At 42.4% G+C, this 15,821-nt stretch overlaps 1 protein-coding gene across 1 annotated transcript in view; it reads right to left on the bottom strand.

The window, feature by feature from the left end:
• thada (THADA armadillo repeat containing) overlaps positions 1-15,821 on the bottom strand; it is a 111,531-nt gene that overhangs the window by 15,369 nt on the left and 80,341 nt on the right. Inside the window, exons 32-36 of the mRNA XM_069145276.1 lie at positions 10,126-10,505; positions 4,839-4,963; positions 1,518-1,590; positions 482-632; positions 242-364 (exon numbers count right to left, since the gene is read on the bottom strand). Coding sequence (XP_069001377.1) covers positions 242-364; positions 482-632; positions 1,518-1,590; positions 4,839-4,963; positions 10,126-10,505 — 852 coding nt within the window. The remainder of the gene's footprint in view (positions 1-241; positions 365-481; positions 633-1,517; positions 1,591-4,838; positions 4,964-10,125; positions 10,506-15,821) is intronic.

Here is a 15,821-nt window from a genome sequence, read left to right as displayed (position 1 = left end):
CAGGGAGTGAAGAATTACCCACAGACTCACTCCGGACGGGATTAAAAGCAGTGCAGGTAATATTAAAATCACCAGAGGAACAAATCCAGTCTCATCTGCTGTGATATGTTTGTGTCTGAGGGAGTGTGAAATCCCAAGTGAAAAAAATGGTTATATTATGTTTACAAGCAGGGTTGTGTACATGTGGCTGAGCAGGTGTGGTACATTTGTGACATATTTATGGAGAACAGGAAGTGTGTACCTGCACTCAGAAGATGAGTCGGCACATTGGAGATGAAGTCTGACGCTGAATCTCGGACCTCCTGGTCTTCATCCTGCAGCAGCATGAACAGACTCCTCCACAGTGACACTGTGGTGGACAGACCTGACACACACACGCACAAAATGACATGATTTTTGCAACACAAACATGCCCTGCTTATTTCTCTAGCATCACATCAAAGTTATAGTTTATTTAAATGTTGCATGAACTGAGCCTCACCCAGCGGCAGATGAGGGCTGGTCAGCAGGGTAGACGTACAGTTGACCAGCACCTTGGCGGCCATCAGCTTCACCTCCTCTGGCTGCTCATCGCTGCAGCACGAGCACACTAGCGCCCCCCACTGAGTTAAACAAGCCACAGCACTCTCACCCTGGAGGACAGATAGCGGATTGTTATCGACACAAGAAGTTCTCCTGGTGAGGAAGCAGTTTTAATCACGGTATTATTATTTTTTAACACTGATATGAGTATATTATGATGTCACTGATAAGATGATGATGTCATCATATCATTTTACTTGAACGTCCTCAAACAATATCAAATCCTCACCCAGTTCTTAAATATTTACTGGTTACAACAAAGTTTGATTTGAACATTTACTGTCATTATTTCACCAGTTAAACTGACCTAAAATCCCCCGCCATGATATGTTTTGCCATTTTTCTTAATGAATAAATCTTGCTGACTTGAGTGTTCTCCTTTTCACCATCAGCCGAGTAAAGAAAACACTAGAAATAATGAAATCTAAATAATAGTATTGACAATAATGAGTATAATTATTATTCATATCCACTAACTAAAATAGAAAATGTTATGCATTGTCTTTATAAGTGAAGAAAAACACTTGAGTAAACTTATAATGATAACAGCTTCTTTTTATAAAGATTTTTCTTGTGGATGTCTGGACATTGTTACTTGAGTCATATTACTGTGTCATGCAATTCCATGTGGGATGGACAATTTTAATGCTTTGATGCAAAGATTAAATTAAATGATTCACTCGAACATTAACTATAACTTCATTCCGGCATTCGCTACTGAGTACTTATTGAGATACAGCAGCTAAATGTTACTAGTGACGACCACAGTTCAGGAACCACAGCTCTGCAGTCAAGGCATTAAATAATATGCCAAACTATGAGCTGCAGCTAAAGTGAAGCAGCTGGTGGAAACAAACCTTCAGATGAACCTCTGAGGTCTGCCGACAGATTCCTCTCAGCAGGGTCACACATCATTACTGTGAATCGGTCTTTACCTGAGGGTCAGAGTTCATCAACCGAACCACCAGGTGAGAGACCAGCGTCAGGGCTGCACAGTGGAGCTCCACACTGAAACACAAAGTCCAACACATGAAATCAACTTAAAAAAAATGCCTGATTGGAATGTAGCCGGTATATTTTTTGTGTCGTTTCTCCAATAACCTTATGACAAGCTAATGAACCAGTTTGGGTTTTGGGATTTTAAACTGATAAATAAGCCTTGGTGGATGTTCAGGGGTTCTTTTTTTCATCCAAATATAATGAAGCTTGCAGAGCTTCACTGTAGGTGTGTGGATATTTTTTCATAATTTGAGCGAACCAACCCTTTAACACATCTCTGTGCAGGCAGAGCATCTGAAAATGATCATGTGCTCCTCAGGTTGTTCCGTGGAAACCATTACACACACTTAATGCTCTGCCGGCTACACACACATCACTCAACTGCTGACTTCCAATCCACAAAAGAAGTGTGCTGCTATTCACCACTACATTATGATTCACAATAGCCCGAGTGCCATTCAATCACACAGCAGACAAGGGCAGCCAGCAACCCAATCTCATCCCTCCCCAGCTCTAATCATAACCCCGGGGCCGCTCTGAAGGGAAAGTAGATCCCCGGGTCCAGAGATTGTGGCCAGGAAAAGGCTTTACGGGGCTAAAAGCCTTTGTAATCCAATCCTTATCCACGCCTGTATTCTCTTGTCAGGGGTGAGAAAAGTACAGCAGTGGCTTGTCAAGAAAAGGTGTGTGTGTGTGCCAATGCATGTCAAAGGGCTTACAGTATGAGCACACACACACACACACACACAAATACTGGAACAGCATGTGCCAAATCAGTTTGTGGTAAATGAGAGAGAGGCCCGATGACTCATAAACTCTGACAAATATAATGCTTTAGGCCTGACAGGTGGGACTGAGGAATAATGGTGCGATGACGACCTTTGTGAGCACAAATATCGTCTTTCAGCCACTTTTTACGCTTCCGTGTTTTACGTTTCTGCGGCGCCGGCGGACACCTCGGTTACCAAAATACGGCACACACAAAGATCCTGCAGAGTATGCTTGAGGTGTGCCCAGGTGCGGGGTTAAGGTGCAGCTGGTGAACCTGCGTGTCCCTCCTCCATGGATTCTGGCTCTGAATGAAGACCTGACAATGAGCAGCGTGAGGGCTCTTTTACAAGCCACAGAAAAAAAAGAAGAAGACAGAAAAGGAGGAAAGAGTGTGGTTGCATCTTGTCCTGTCGTACATTCATCTCTCCTCCATCCATCACAGCTGCTCTGGGACTGCTTGGGACTGTTGTAGCAGCAGTGTTGCAGGTGGAAGTCACAGCATTTATCTTGAAGTGAATGTGAGTTGGAGAAGGAGCTGTGGCCCCTTTGTGTGCTCCAGCGCACAGCTGTCAGGGCCCACATTGTGTAAATACAGTGGAGATGGTGGAGAAGATGTGGGAAGAGCAGCCCAGCTGTCTCCTGAACACAACCGCATGTATAAATATAATTACAAATATCTCAAGATGATTGTAACTACACTCTCATGGGAGGAGTCTTTTAAATCGGTGACACTGTGTTCTCGAAACAGAGAGAAGCTCCATCTTATCTCAAAGATCTTTTTATAAAATATTGCTGGTATCAAAAGTTACCCAAAAGTAAAGTTTGGTTTTCAGGCCCCTCTCCTGTGGAACCAGTTCTCAGTTTGGGTTTGGGAGGCAGACACCCTCTCCGTTTTGAAATTAGACTTCAAACTTTCTGTGGTGGTGGGGTGTGGTTAGCTCAGCTGCAGGGGGTAGAGAGTGGGAGGAGTGATTGAGGGAACGGTGCCGGGAAGGTGCAATGAGCACAGCTGAGCCGAATATGAACTGATGAGCACAGCTGAGGTGGATGTGGGCTGATGAGCTCTCCCCTATAAAGGGGAGCAGGGAGAAGGAGGCGAGAGGACAGAGACATTGTTGTGTGGGCCGGGCAAATAAAGGCATTTTACACCCGAACGTCTAACTGAGCGCGTCGTCTGTCTCCAGGGAACCCCCACGGTAGCTCAGACCTGCTACACTTTCCTTTTAGACAAAGCTTACAGTTGGAGCTGGCTTAGGTGAGCTTGACTCATCCCTTAGTCGTGTTATAGGCCGAGTTTGCTGGGGGAGCTCCCATGATGCACTGAGTTTCTCTACTTTCCTCTCTCTTTCACTTTCCATGCATTTATATGACACCATTGCATCTTATTGTCTCTATGCCTTCCCCCTTCCATAGTTTTGTCCTTTTTTTTTTTTTTTGCATGTTCTTGATCTGTGGTTACTGGCCCCATCAACAGACCCACTGTTTGTTGATTGTTGTCTGTCTATTCTCTTCTTTTCTCTCTCTGCTCTCCCCTAAACCCAACCAGTAAAGGCAGATGGCTGCCCACCACGCAGGTGCTGTCAGAAAGTTTTTTCCTGTTAAAAGGGAGTTTTTCCTTCCGGATATTGCTTACCTGCTAAACGTTGAATTGTTGGCTTCCTCTTTGTAATGTTGTAAAGTTCTATTGACCTCACTGTGTTAAGTACTCCGAGAGGACTTATGTTGTGATTTGGCACCATGTAAATAAAGTTGAATTAAAGTAAAATTGATGAAAGCCACAAAATCTGGAAGAATTCCTGTAAGAGCTGAGGTCGAGATTGACTTTTCATGAATGAATGGACACATTCTTGCGCTATGAATGATTTATGAACAGTTCAAATAAATATTTTATAACACATTTATACCAACATTATAAATGGTTAAACTTTGACCTGCAGAGAACTTGGTGGGCAGAGCCAATCACTGGTGAGCACTGCTTGAAGTGAAAGATGGACAAAAAAAAAATCAATACAATAATCAATAAATGTGATTACATATTTTTTATTATGTCTTATTGATCATTCACTAACTGTTTTTATGCTTCATAAGAAACATTGTAATTGCTGAGCAATTCACTACAAATATCTTTGTATTTTCTCATGAGTACATTATAGTGTGTTATAATTAATTTCTTAAAATGTTAAATATGACTTATGGTGCTGAACAGGGCAGGTGAACTTAATTGTTACTCAAGGATCAAATATGATTAGCTATGTTCTATATTATTATTTTTCTCCAACTAATGATGATTTCATACAAAAAATGTTGTGTATATTCTATATAGTTTATTTTGGAAATTAGACTTTTTAGGGGTCACAATCACTTGCAGTGACATAAACATTGGACTTTTTATATTTCTGGCTCTAAAAGAGAATCACATGGTGCTGACTTCATGATGACATCAGAGAATATGTGTGCGTTAGGTGTCTGAGTCTGTTGTCTCTGACCTGTGAGCGGAGGTCTGAGCCAGCGTGAGGAGGTTCAGCAGGACCTCCTCCTGGGACAAAATCTTCGCACCGTCCCGCCACAGGAGCTCACGGTTGGAGCTCAACACACACAACGCCTGAAGGACCTGAAAGGACGGATGAGACACTTGAGTGAGGAAACAGATACTGTGTAATATACTGATGTAGTCACTCCTATTCACCTCCATCTTACTCTGACTCTGACACACACACACACACACACACACACACACACACACACACACACACACACACACACACACACACACTGTCAGTGGTGAGGGAAGCTGCCGAGGGCCATCTATCAACACAGCTTTGGTGTCCTCTCTGCAGTGCGACTGGCAAGTTGCCCCAATGGTATTTTTACCCCACCGGTCAGATCCTCCCTACGCACACCCAAACCACGGGTACACAGCTGCCTCGCTCTCTCTCTCTCTCTCACAAACACACACACACACACACACACACACACACACACACACACACACACACACACACACACGTAATATGAATACATAGAGATGAGCAGAACTTTCATCTCCGTCTCACGCTTTCATTCAGGCAGCAGCATCTTCCCTCCTTCCTCTCAGCTTAACCTCCTGAACTTGATCTTCTGTTTCTTCACCCCTCACTGCACCACCTCCGTCCACCCCTCCATCTTTCCCATGCTGTTTGCTTTTCCCAGTAACTCATCCTGAGAGGGAGTCAGCTCACCAAGCATGAGGAGGAAAAGACTTGTTTTCCGCCGCGCGAGAGACCCCCGTTTCAAAACACACATCCAGCCGAGAACACGTGTTGACATTCCTCCTGCATATCTCTGTGATTATTATTTCTTTCAAGGCCCCAACCTGTTATTAGAGCTTTAAAATAAAGCTTGCTTTATAGGATCTGCGTGAGTGGAGGGCAGGGCGAGCGGGAGCATTCAGTGTCTGTGTGCAAACATCTGTGTACATGTGTGTACGTGTGTGTGTGTGTGTGTGTGTGTGTGTGTGTGTGTGCGCGTGTGTGTATATTTGTGCACGGGAGCAGTAAAACGACGAGGCGGCATGGTAGACCTCTTCAGCTGTTGCTCTGACGGACGCCGGTGGGTCTGGTTGTTCGGTATATCAAAAATGTATCATCATGCAGTTTAAGAAATACAAATCAATCAATGGAACACAAATACAAATATTAAACTGAAGACATGCGAGTAAGGAAGACGGTTTATAGTCATTGTCGGTTGTAGGTTGATGGAGGCTACAGCTCTTGGGAATAATCTGTTTCTCAGTCTTAGGACTGAGCTGCTGTATCAATGTGCGCCACCATCTAATAATTCAGCTCCACACAAAAGCGAATCGGATAGGATTCATGAGTTGTTCTTATTCAACCATTTAGCAAATATTAAATCTGCACATATCACTCTTTAAATATAAACAGCTGTTCAAAAGACTGTTTTTGCTGTAAAAGGGCTGATAGTGGTGACAAACCCAGATTTATCAACCAATTTTATAGTTTCCCTTACTTCCGTGAAGCATTGTTCAGCTCTTTGTTTTGGTTTTTAATTATCTTGTCAGTGTATGCACAGTTTCCTTAAAGCTATATATATATATATATTGTATTAACCTATTAACAACTGAAGCTGGCAAAAAAAAACCTTCAGATAAAGCTGACTGCACGCTAGCATCCGACAAAGCTAGCACTAGCAGCTAGCTGTATGGTGAACATCGTGGAGTATTTCGCAGCTAAAGAGGGTAGTTGGAAACCAACACATAGACAAAAGCAAAAGGAACCTTGGACTTTTACTGAAACATTTAAATGAACATTAATATTCATCCATTTCGTTTGGATGGGCAAGCACAAGCTAACAGTATTGGTTTCAGTTTGTTCCAATGCCCCCTAGTGTCTAAAAAAAAAAAATCTATTAAAGCAGAAGTCATTTGTTTTAATATTAACAACTGATCAAAACACTGTTTGTGATATAAAAAGGGCTGATAGTAGTGACAAACCCACAGAGATTTATTAACCTATACTGCAATTTCCCTCTGCTCTCGTTTTAATTAAAGGCGAACTATCTTGACAGTGTCTGTGTAGTTTGCTTACAGCCACATTAATAGATTACATTACCCTAATTTGTAGTTGTAGCGGGGGATCGACAAATTAAGCACTAGCATCTAGCTGCATGGTGAACACAGTGGAGCATTTAGCTGCTAAAGAGAGTTGGTGGGAACCAAAGCAGAGGGAATATGGAACTTTTACTAACCAGAAATACATTTTAGTTCATTTCTGTGGATGGGAAAATAAGCAATCTCACGGTGACAACATGTATTAAATAACAACCAACTTTATAAGCTGATGATATTACAAATGTTGTGCTGTCAGTTTTTTCCACTGCACCCAAATGATAAAAAAAAAAAAAAAAAAAAAAAAAAAAAAAAAAAAAAAAATCTATTAATGCAAATTAAACGAAACTGCTCATACACTCGCTCAAGACAGCTAAACCTATAATTTACTGTTCCTTACAATAGTACATAGAGTACACACATAACAAAAACTGTCCATATTCCATACGGTTGGAAACAAGTCATTTGGAAATGTTCTAATGTACCACAAAGTAATGTCCAATAACCACAGCAGCACATATCCCTTGTCAGGGTGGCTATGGTGGACGTACAGCGTCTTCTTCAGACAATACTTCATGAAATCTATTGGCTCCTTTCAACTCCAATAAGAGTCAATCAATCATTGGACCAGTAATGCCAAGCCAGTGTCATTATTCATTTGGCCGCAGCCTTTCTCTTTCTTTACAGCTGCTTTAACTGAAAAACTTCCACTAGTTTTTCTTTTCCTTTGTGCAGATTATTTTGGTTTAAATCCCGCCTGTGTGTTTTTCACTGTTCATTCAGCTGTCTGTCTGCCAGGTATTCGACTGCGAGCTCCAACCCAGCTGGTCCGACCATCTCGGCTGCTTCTGACTTTTACAACCTGCTTTAATGAGCTCCCGTCTTGCAACACACTCGACTGCCCACATACTCAAATATACAAAGTCACAGGAAAACATGCCAACTCAGGCGTGCAGACTTCCATAGCTGTAACATGCAAATAAACAGTGACGCCCACACTGCATGAACAGGCACACACACACGCACACACACACACACACACACACACACACACACACACACACACACACACACACACACACACACACACACAAACAAATATAAAAGTTACACTCTGCTCAGCCTGCACTACACAGCTGTCTGGCTCTTTCTGTCTTTTTAGTCATTAAGATTTTGCTGCTTCTGCCAGGTATTCAGTGAGATCTTGGACCAAAGCAGATAAAACAAACACACAGAGAAGATTTTGACAAATAATAATAATAAAAAAAAATCCAACAGGAAATCCCACAAAGTCTATTAAGTGTGTACAGAAATAAAATAAAAGATTAGTTTTTTCAAGTGTTATATGAATATATCTGAAGCTCCTCAAGTCTATATTCTATTTTAATATCGCTCCCATTTAAATATCTCCTATCCAGTGTCAGGAGGAACTAGTTGCATGAAATGGAGTTACGTAATTAAATTATAAAATCCATGTACTTTAAATGTAATCTGTTCCAGTTATGGAAAAAAAAAGATGTAATTCAATTACAGTTGTCATTCAAAATGTTGGTTATAATAAAGGGATTACATCTGAATATATTGTTTTCAGGAAAATAAAATTAATTCTGCTGCTTTACATCTTTTCGCCTTCTGTCCACGTCTGTACAGGCTCCGTTCATTTGACTTAGCCCTGTTGATAGTTATATTATCACTCAGCATGAAGTCGACTTGAATGTGGATTTGGTTTGAGAACATTTTTCCTTCACTGTGATCGACAGATTGTGATTTGTTTTGGTGGTTGTGCTTTAAAATCAAAACATTCACATCTTAATTCAAGTTCCAATGAAGAAGTTTTAATAAACGTTTGAGAGTAATCAGTATCGATTTCTGTTGGGAGGTTTAAACTGATGAGTTTACATCTATTTTTTAAGAACTCTTTGAGTTTTATTTTCCAGTTTAAAACATTTGTTAGAAAACTAATCAAACGTAACGATTTAAATCACTTTGATAAAGTAACTAAAATATTTTAGTTGTTGAATTTTAAACAGGGTAACTATTAATCTGTAACCTGTTACATTTGAAAAGTAACCTTCCAAATCATATCACTATATAAAGATATGTTAAAGGGTCAGTATGTCACACACTTCTTTCAATATCAATGTAAACCTTTTCAAATTAAAGCTGAGACTTTAGTATCTGATATTTCATTTCAAATGAAATATGCTGATGATACATTTTTCAGGTGCAATTAACTGGTCTGGACTGTCTACATCTTAAATAAGAAGACAGCTTAGTTTCCTTCTGACTCTGGAAGCGTCACTGGACAGAAAAGTCCTTGGCCTACACTTTTTCCCAGAATTCCTCAGTGGAGTCCAGGGCGAGCTATGGCAACAGGCCTGTTGGGTTGGCGTGTCCTTGGCGCAAGGGAGGCTCCACTTAACGGTGCCGACACATTAAACATTAACGGCTGGCCTGTAAAGCAGAGCCTGGTGAAGAATGCACAACCAAACACACATATACTTCCAAAAAAGAAAGAAAGAAAAGGAAGCTAAAACACATCTCATAAAACACACAGCAGTCTGGAGAAACACAGCAGAGAGGCAGCAGCGCCGAGTCGTGTTTACGACACGAAGACCAGAGCAGGTCTGTTGGTAGCCTGTCTTCGCTTTATGAATGTGCTGAAATACGACCTTCTGTACCCAAACAGGAAATAGGCTTCGTTTTCCTGTCCAGAACCTGTTTGGAGTAGAAGCCTACCCACCTCCTCAGGAGTATGTGGAAGTGAGAGCGGGGAGTCATTTCGCTGCCAGTACGCTCAGCGTTTCCCCCTGCGACCGATTAGTGTCTCACGCAAGCCTCGGCGAGAGGGATTCTGACATTTAATCAATTTGCAGCAAATGTCACTGTGGTTCAGCGAAACTGTGTCAAAGAGGAAAAACATACTTCTTGGAAGGAGTTCCCCCATTATGTGATGACAGGGTTTTAAGAGCCTCACACAGGGATCAACAGGGGATTATGTGCTCACGCTCACACACACACGCACGCACGCACACACACACACGCACACGCGCACACACATCTATAAAACAACCAGACACATATAAAGGCTCTCAAAACAAACACACAACAAACAAACACACTTCCTACAATGCTTTAGTGTAAATGTGTGTGTGTGTGTGTGGTCTCACCTTGGCCAGACACTGGGGGTGTGTTTCATGAAGAGCCAGGCTGGTCAAGTTCGACAGGGTGGTCTCATCCAACCACTGAGGCCTCCCCCTCTTCTTTTCTTCCTCCTCTTCCTCCTCCAGCCTCCTCAGGACCCCCTCCACCGCCAGCTCCCTCACCTCGTACTGCGAACACCGCAGCAGACGCTCCAGGAGCTGGCTCGGCTGCCGGCGGTCCCATAGCTCAGGCAGCTCCACGCTGGTGCTGAGGGCCACCTGGGCCAAGCTGAGCAGGTACCGGGTGCCACCGGGCCCCAAGGCGGCCGAGGGAGGGTCACGGGCGACCAGTTCTGAGGCCATCAGGATGGACAGAGCGTTGCGACGGAGCGCGCTGACCTCTGAATCTGACAAACACATGAAGAGTTTTAATTAAAGCTGATTGCATCATACAGTGTCGTCCATGTAAGAACACGCCTTTAGAGTTTGTTTGATATTTTGTATTTTAGTTTTCTTAAAACGTTTGAACTCAAGCTTAAAGAATAATGTTAAGAAAGTGTGGAACAGTACATGAGGCTCCACCTGGTGACAGGTCTTCCTGAAAGGTCTGACAATCGCAGTGCAACTCATGGAAGTCCCAAAATGTCCTACACAGAGCATGAGGCCAACATTAGCTCAACGCAGATACAATTTTTTTAGTCACTGATTTGTGAGCGAGAGGGACTTTTAAAATAGCAACACCGGACCTGACAGGTCAGACGAACCTTTCAATGCTGAAAAGGAGTCAGATATAGTGTAGTAAATATAGTAAATCTGTTATTTCATTTTGAAACAGCAACCTTTTGTTGTTATTATTTAACCTTCTGATGGTATTGCATGGTTACATCAGTGAATTTTGTTCTATGAATAAATATGCAGTGGAAAATTCTGTTTGTTCTATAGTGTTACATGATCTGATTGAGTTTGGAAACCTCTGTCTTAAAGACATTGCCGTGCATTAATGTCGGCCATGTTCATCATGTTCTTCATTCATCTGATATCATACTGCACGGCTTTTGAAGTTTTGATTTTGCCTTCATTCTATGGGAATTTCACTCCTCCATTAAGTCCGAGGTGTAACGTTTCCTGACCACTTCCAACACATCTGAACTGAAAGCAGATTGTAGTTACATCACAGTTACACAGAGGCTATATCAAATTCAAAGACCCTGTTATAAATCACTTAATGATAAATCGTTTATTACTATTAAGTCAAGTAAAATTGTTATAATTAACCAATAAACACTGTGAATGAGCCGGTGGTCTCTCATTATGTTGACAAGGACTATATCTCGTCAATCCCACCTAAAGATGTATTTTCATTCATTTTTGTCTACTTGTTTTGCAACACTAAAAAGACAAAAACACTAATATCATTTCTGAACGATCTCTTTTTAAGGTACTTTTTTTGTATACTGAATAACTATTTTAGAGAGATGATAAGAAGCAAGAGCAGCTGACGTGACAAAAAAAGTTCATGGCTTAACACCAAACAGGGACGATGAGTCTGGCTCAGTTGGCAGCACGAACCCAAAGCTAACCCTTCATTTCTAAAGTTTTAGCTTCAAATGAAACTGCTTTCTGAAAATCTATTTTCAATGTAATGGGTGAAGTTTGTTTGAAAACCCCCAAAAAACAGAATTTACAGACAGATGTAACTGATTCAGATCTAAAAAGGATTTCAATTCCAAACTCTGCAGTGTTCAATGAAGATGAATCAAGTTTGAGCTTCTTGTTATGAAAGCTATCTTTAAAATCATCAGGAGTTTATTTAGATATTCCCATTGGTTGGACTTCAGTAGATGAATCCAGTTCAACGTCTCTGCAAGCCACGATGCACGTGCACGCACGCACGCACACACACACACACACACACACACACACACACACACACACACACACACACACACCTTTGTGAAGCAAACAGATGCAGACAACAGAGCAGACTGAAGAAGCCAGTGTCTTCTGTTCCTTTCTATTTTGACTTTTATAGGAAAGGCTGCGTCAGTGTCTGTTTGGAAATGCCCATGGCCGTGCCAACCCAGCCACCTGTGAGCATCCACCCTAGGGGAGTGATGGACACACAAATAAACACACACATGCGCCGCACGCACACGTGCACTTCCTGTGAAATACAAGTATAATCCAGAAGCAGAGCGGCTACAGAGAAACCCAACGCCATTCTAAAGCTGTGCTCCTCCCTACAGTACTGCTCCAAGACTCCACACAGAACCCGCTTTGACAGCCAACTCAATTAGTTTGCGCACGCACACACGCACGCACACACACAGAAAGCTTATGAAACCCGGTGCAACTCAATCTGGCCCTGCAGTGCCACTCAAAACATGGCCTGACAAAAGAGCGGGAAATGCCGCATTCCTCCAGAGATGGACCGGGTTACCGTAGAGACAGGGCCAGGTTACTATGGAACCTGATCCTCAAAGGGGGTCCCGGGCCAAATAAGCATAGCCTAATGGTTATAATGGGGGGTAAAGGCACAGTAATGACACCGATGATGAAGGGGGAAAGAGAGGAGGATGACTGACGAAGAGAGGGAGCGTATCAAAGAGAAAACAGCTGTCTGTCATGGTGAAGAGAGTGAGTGAGTGTGTGTGTGTGTGTGTGTGTGTGTGTGTGTGTGTGTGCGTGTCAGTCAAAGGATTGTAGAGACAGCATGTTGCCATTAGCTTGTCATATGCTGATACAGTCGACTGACGCTCCAGTCCTGATTCATACCCGACGCTTACAAAAACACTCACAATGAAGGGCACTGGATCAAGAAGTAAGGAAGCATAAACACACTTTCAACTGCCTCCAAATGCTCTCATCAGAGAAAGAAAGAGAAAGAATGAAATAATGAGAGAAAGAAAGAAAAGCTTAGAGCTGGAAAGAGCAAAGAAGAAAAAATGAAAAAACAGAATGAGGGAGGAAAGGATGGAGAGAGAAAGAGGAAAAACACCATTAGTCAGGATGCAAAGCTGCTTTTTATGACGCTATTTATTAAAGCGGAGCGGCGGAGGAGGGAGGAGCAGATGAGCTTTCCCTCAGCAAATGAAGGGCGTTCCTGTGAGGGCCGTTTCACTGTAAGTTTTCATGTCTCATCTTAAATAGCCATTGTTTACCCACAGCTGTGTTTATTTAAACCTCCATCGACAACACTCGTGTCTCTTCACGCTGCTCGTGTGCAAACCTGCAGCTGGACCGGATCCAGACTCCATTAAGTATTTGATTTTTTTTTCAGGATATTCTGGGATGGAGTTTGGCTCAGTGGAGTACAATACGAGTGGAATAGTGTGCTAATAAATGTAGTTGCGCCCTCTGAATATGCACCCTGCTGCCACCAAGTCTGACAACCAGACCTCCTATAATGAAACAATACTCTGCGGAACGATCCCTGCGCTCCAATATCCATACGATTATACATATTATTTAGTATGCCAAAAAAAGATTTAGTATGTCCCAATAGTTAGTACGGTAGATGTAACGATGCCAAAAGTACCAGGATGTCCGATTTCATCCGGTCGTATTTTGCAGTATGCAGGCCCAGCATGCTACTCGAGCTGTTCTGACCCACAATCCTTTGCGCGGCGGAAGATACAACAACATTGACTAGCTAGATGATGGCGCTAATGCTCCGCCCACAAAAGATAGAAGGAGAAGAAGAGGGATTAAAAGGAAGCTTACTCGTTCCCAATCGCATCCTTTTTCTTTTTACTACAAACGTCGCAATTTGAACAATACGACAAATTGGGTCAAAGTTCAAGATGCATTTTCATGATGGAGTATACATACTACATGCAACAGTAGATACTATTTAGTATTTACCAGTTAGTAAATCGCCACTTAATTTTCTGTTGATTGACTAACTGATTAATTGACAAATTGTTCCAGCACTACTTTGGTTTATGGCATGTAAAACCATTTGTGATTATTACTAATTACAAAAAGGTGCTAGCATCGCTGTCGACTCCTGCAGGTGTCTGGAAGTAAAGTTACTGATTTGATTTGGAACTTGATATTAAACAAAGTTTAGATGTGTGTCTAGTCTCTAATGGGAACGCTATTTTAGAGAGGGTTAAAGAGGAAACTAATGAATGTTATTCAGTGTAGCTGCTAACCATCTCAGTTCTTTTCAGTACAAACTCCAAACCAGTCCTGCTCCCTTTCTGGAGTCAAACCACCAAAAATACAGAAGAATAAAGAGGATACATGCCACAGTAAAGCATACCATCTCCGAAGGTCTGTGGTTGTGCTGATTTCCCCCGTGTGTGTCTGTCATGTTTTTTAGCACATGAAACCTAAAACTTGAAAGAGACAGCCGTAACCTGGCGGTATTAGTGTTCCTGTGTCGACGCCCCAAATGAAAACAGAATGACTGCACTTTGGTTCTGATGCAGTCCAAAAGTTTTGGCAGACTGTGAAAACAACCAACAGAAAAATTACACGGGCAGAAAAATAAAAAAAATATTCCCCCATAAAGCACTGCTTTGGAGGAGCAGATTCATATCGTCTGTGGGTGGGACTGTAAAGGAGCAGGAGAGGAGAACACAAGTGCTGCATGTGTGATGGCCTGTGTTACAGCAAAGGTCAAATATTTAAACTGGATGTAACCACGACATCTGGTGTAAATAAACCCCGGGCCGGCATTGCAGTTGGTGGTTTAAGAGAAGATGGGTACCGAACGCGAGTGTGGACGGAGGGCAGAGGGTCAGTCCTTACACCACCACCATTTAGACAGTGTTCATTTAAAGACGTGTCGCTGGAACATTAGATGGAGATGTGCGAGTGTGATATGCAGTGAATGAAGCTCGACTACGAAAACCAAAGGAGAGTGCGCTGCCCAGAGCCCACTAAACGCTGGCAGTAAAGATGTCGAGCGAGAACTTTGGCAGGGCGCTTGCACGTGCTCTCACACGCAAGCACACAGCTGGATTTCACATCAGTTTTCACCGTCATTACCCAAACTGTGAAAAACAAACCCCAGACGCTACGTGTGTGTGTGTGTCTGACAAGTGTGAGAGAGCTGACTTCCCCTTTGTGTTAGTTTGCTGGGTTCGTCCTTCTAATTAGCCTAAAAACTCGACATACAGTATGTACGAGGGGCGATTAAATGGATCGTGGCACCGAGATGTGCATAGAGCAGGGGGCAGCTTTAACTTGTGTTAACGAAAGTAAGTTACGTCGCTTCTGTGTGGTGTGTGTGTTGTTGCCCTTAAAATTTGATAAAAAAATAAATTAAAAAAAAGGCAAGCCAGAAAAGGATGAATGTCTCAACGACACATTTTAATAGTTGACTTAGAAAGCTCTTCGTTGCCAAGTTCCATCTTATCTTAAGGAGTTGAAAGTTCCATATTGATCTAATAAAGCACTTTGCTCTCAGGATGCTGGCTTGATTGTGGTTCTTAAGAGTCCAAAAGTAGAACTGGAGGCAGAACCTTTGGCTTTTCTAGGGCCCTCTCCTGTGGAACCAGCTCCCAGTTTGGGTTCAGTAAGCAGATACGCTCTCTACTTTTAAGGTTAAGGTTAAATCTTTCCCTTTTGATAAAGCTTATAGTTCGGGCTGAACCATCCCTTAGTTATGCTGTTATAGGCCTAGGCGCCAATGAAGTACTGAGCTTCTCTCCTCTCCCTCTTTCAGTCTCCATATGACACCATTGAATCTCATTAACTTCATGCGTTCTGTC

This window comes from Embiotoca jacksoni, unplaced genomic scaffold, assembly GCF_022577435.1.
Source record: "Embiotoca jacksoni isolate LCO1_2020_lvr unplaced genomic scaffold, fEmbJac1.0.p SCAF_12, whole genome shotgun sequence".
Classification (NCBI taxonomy): Eukaryota; Metazoa; Chordata; class Actinopteri; family Embiotocidae; genus Embiotoca; species Embiotoca jacksoni.
Note: the sequence above shows the minus strand (reverse complement) of the source record. Positions and strands in the feature narration are given on the sequence as shown.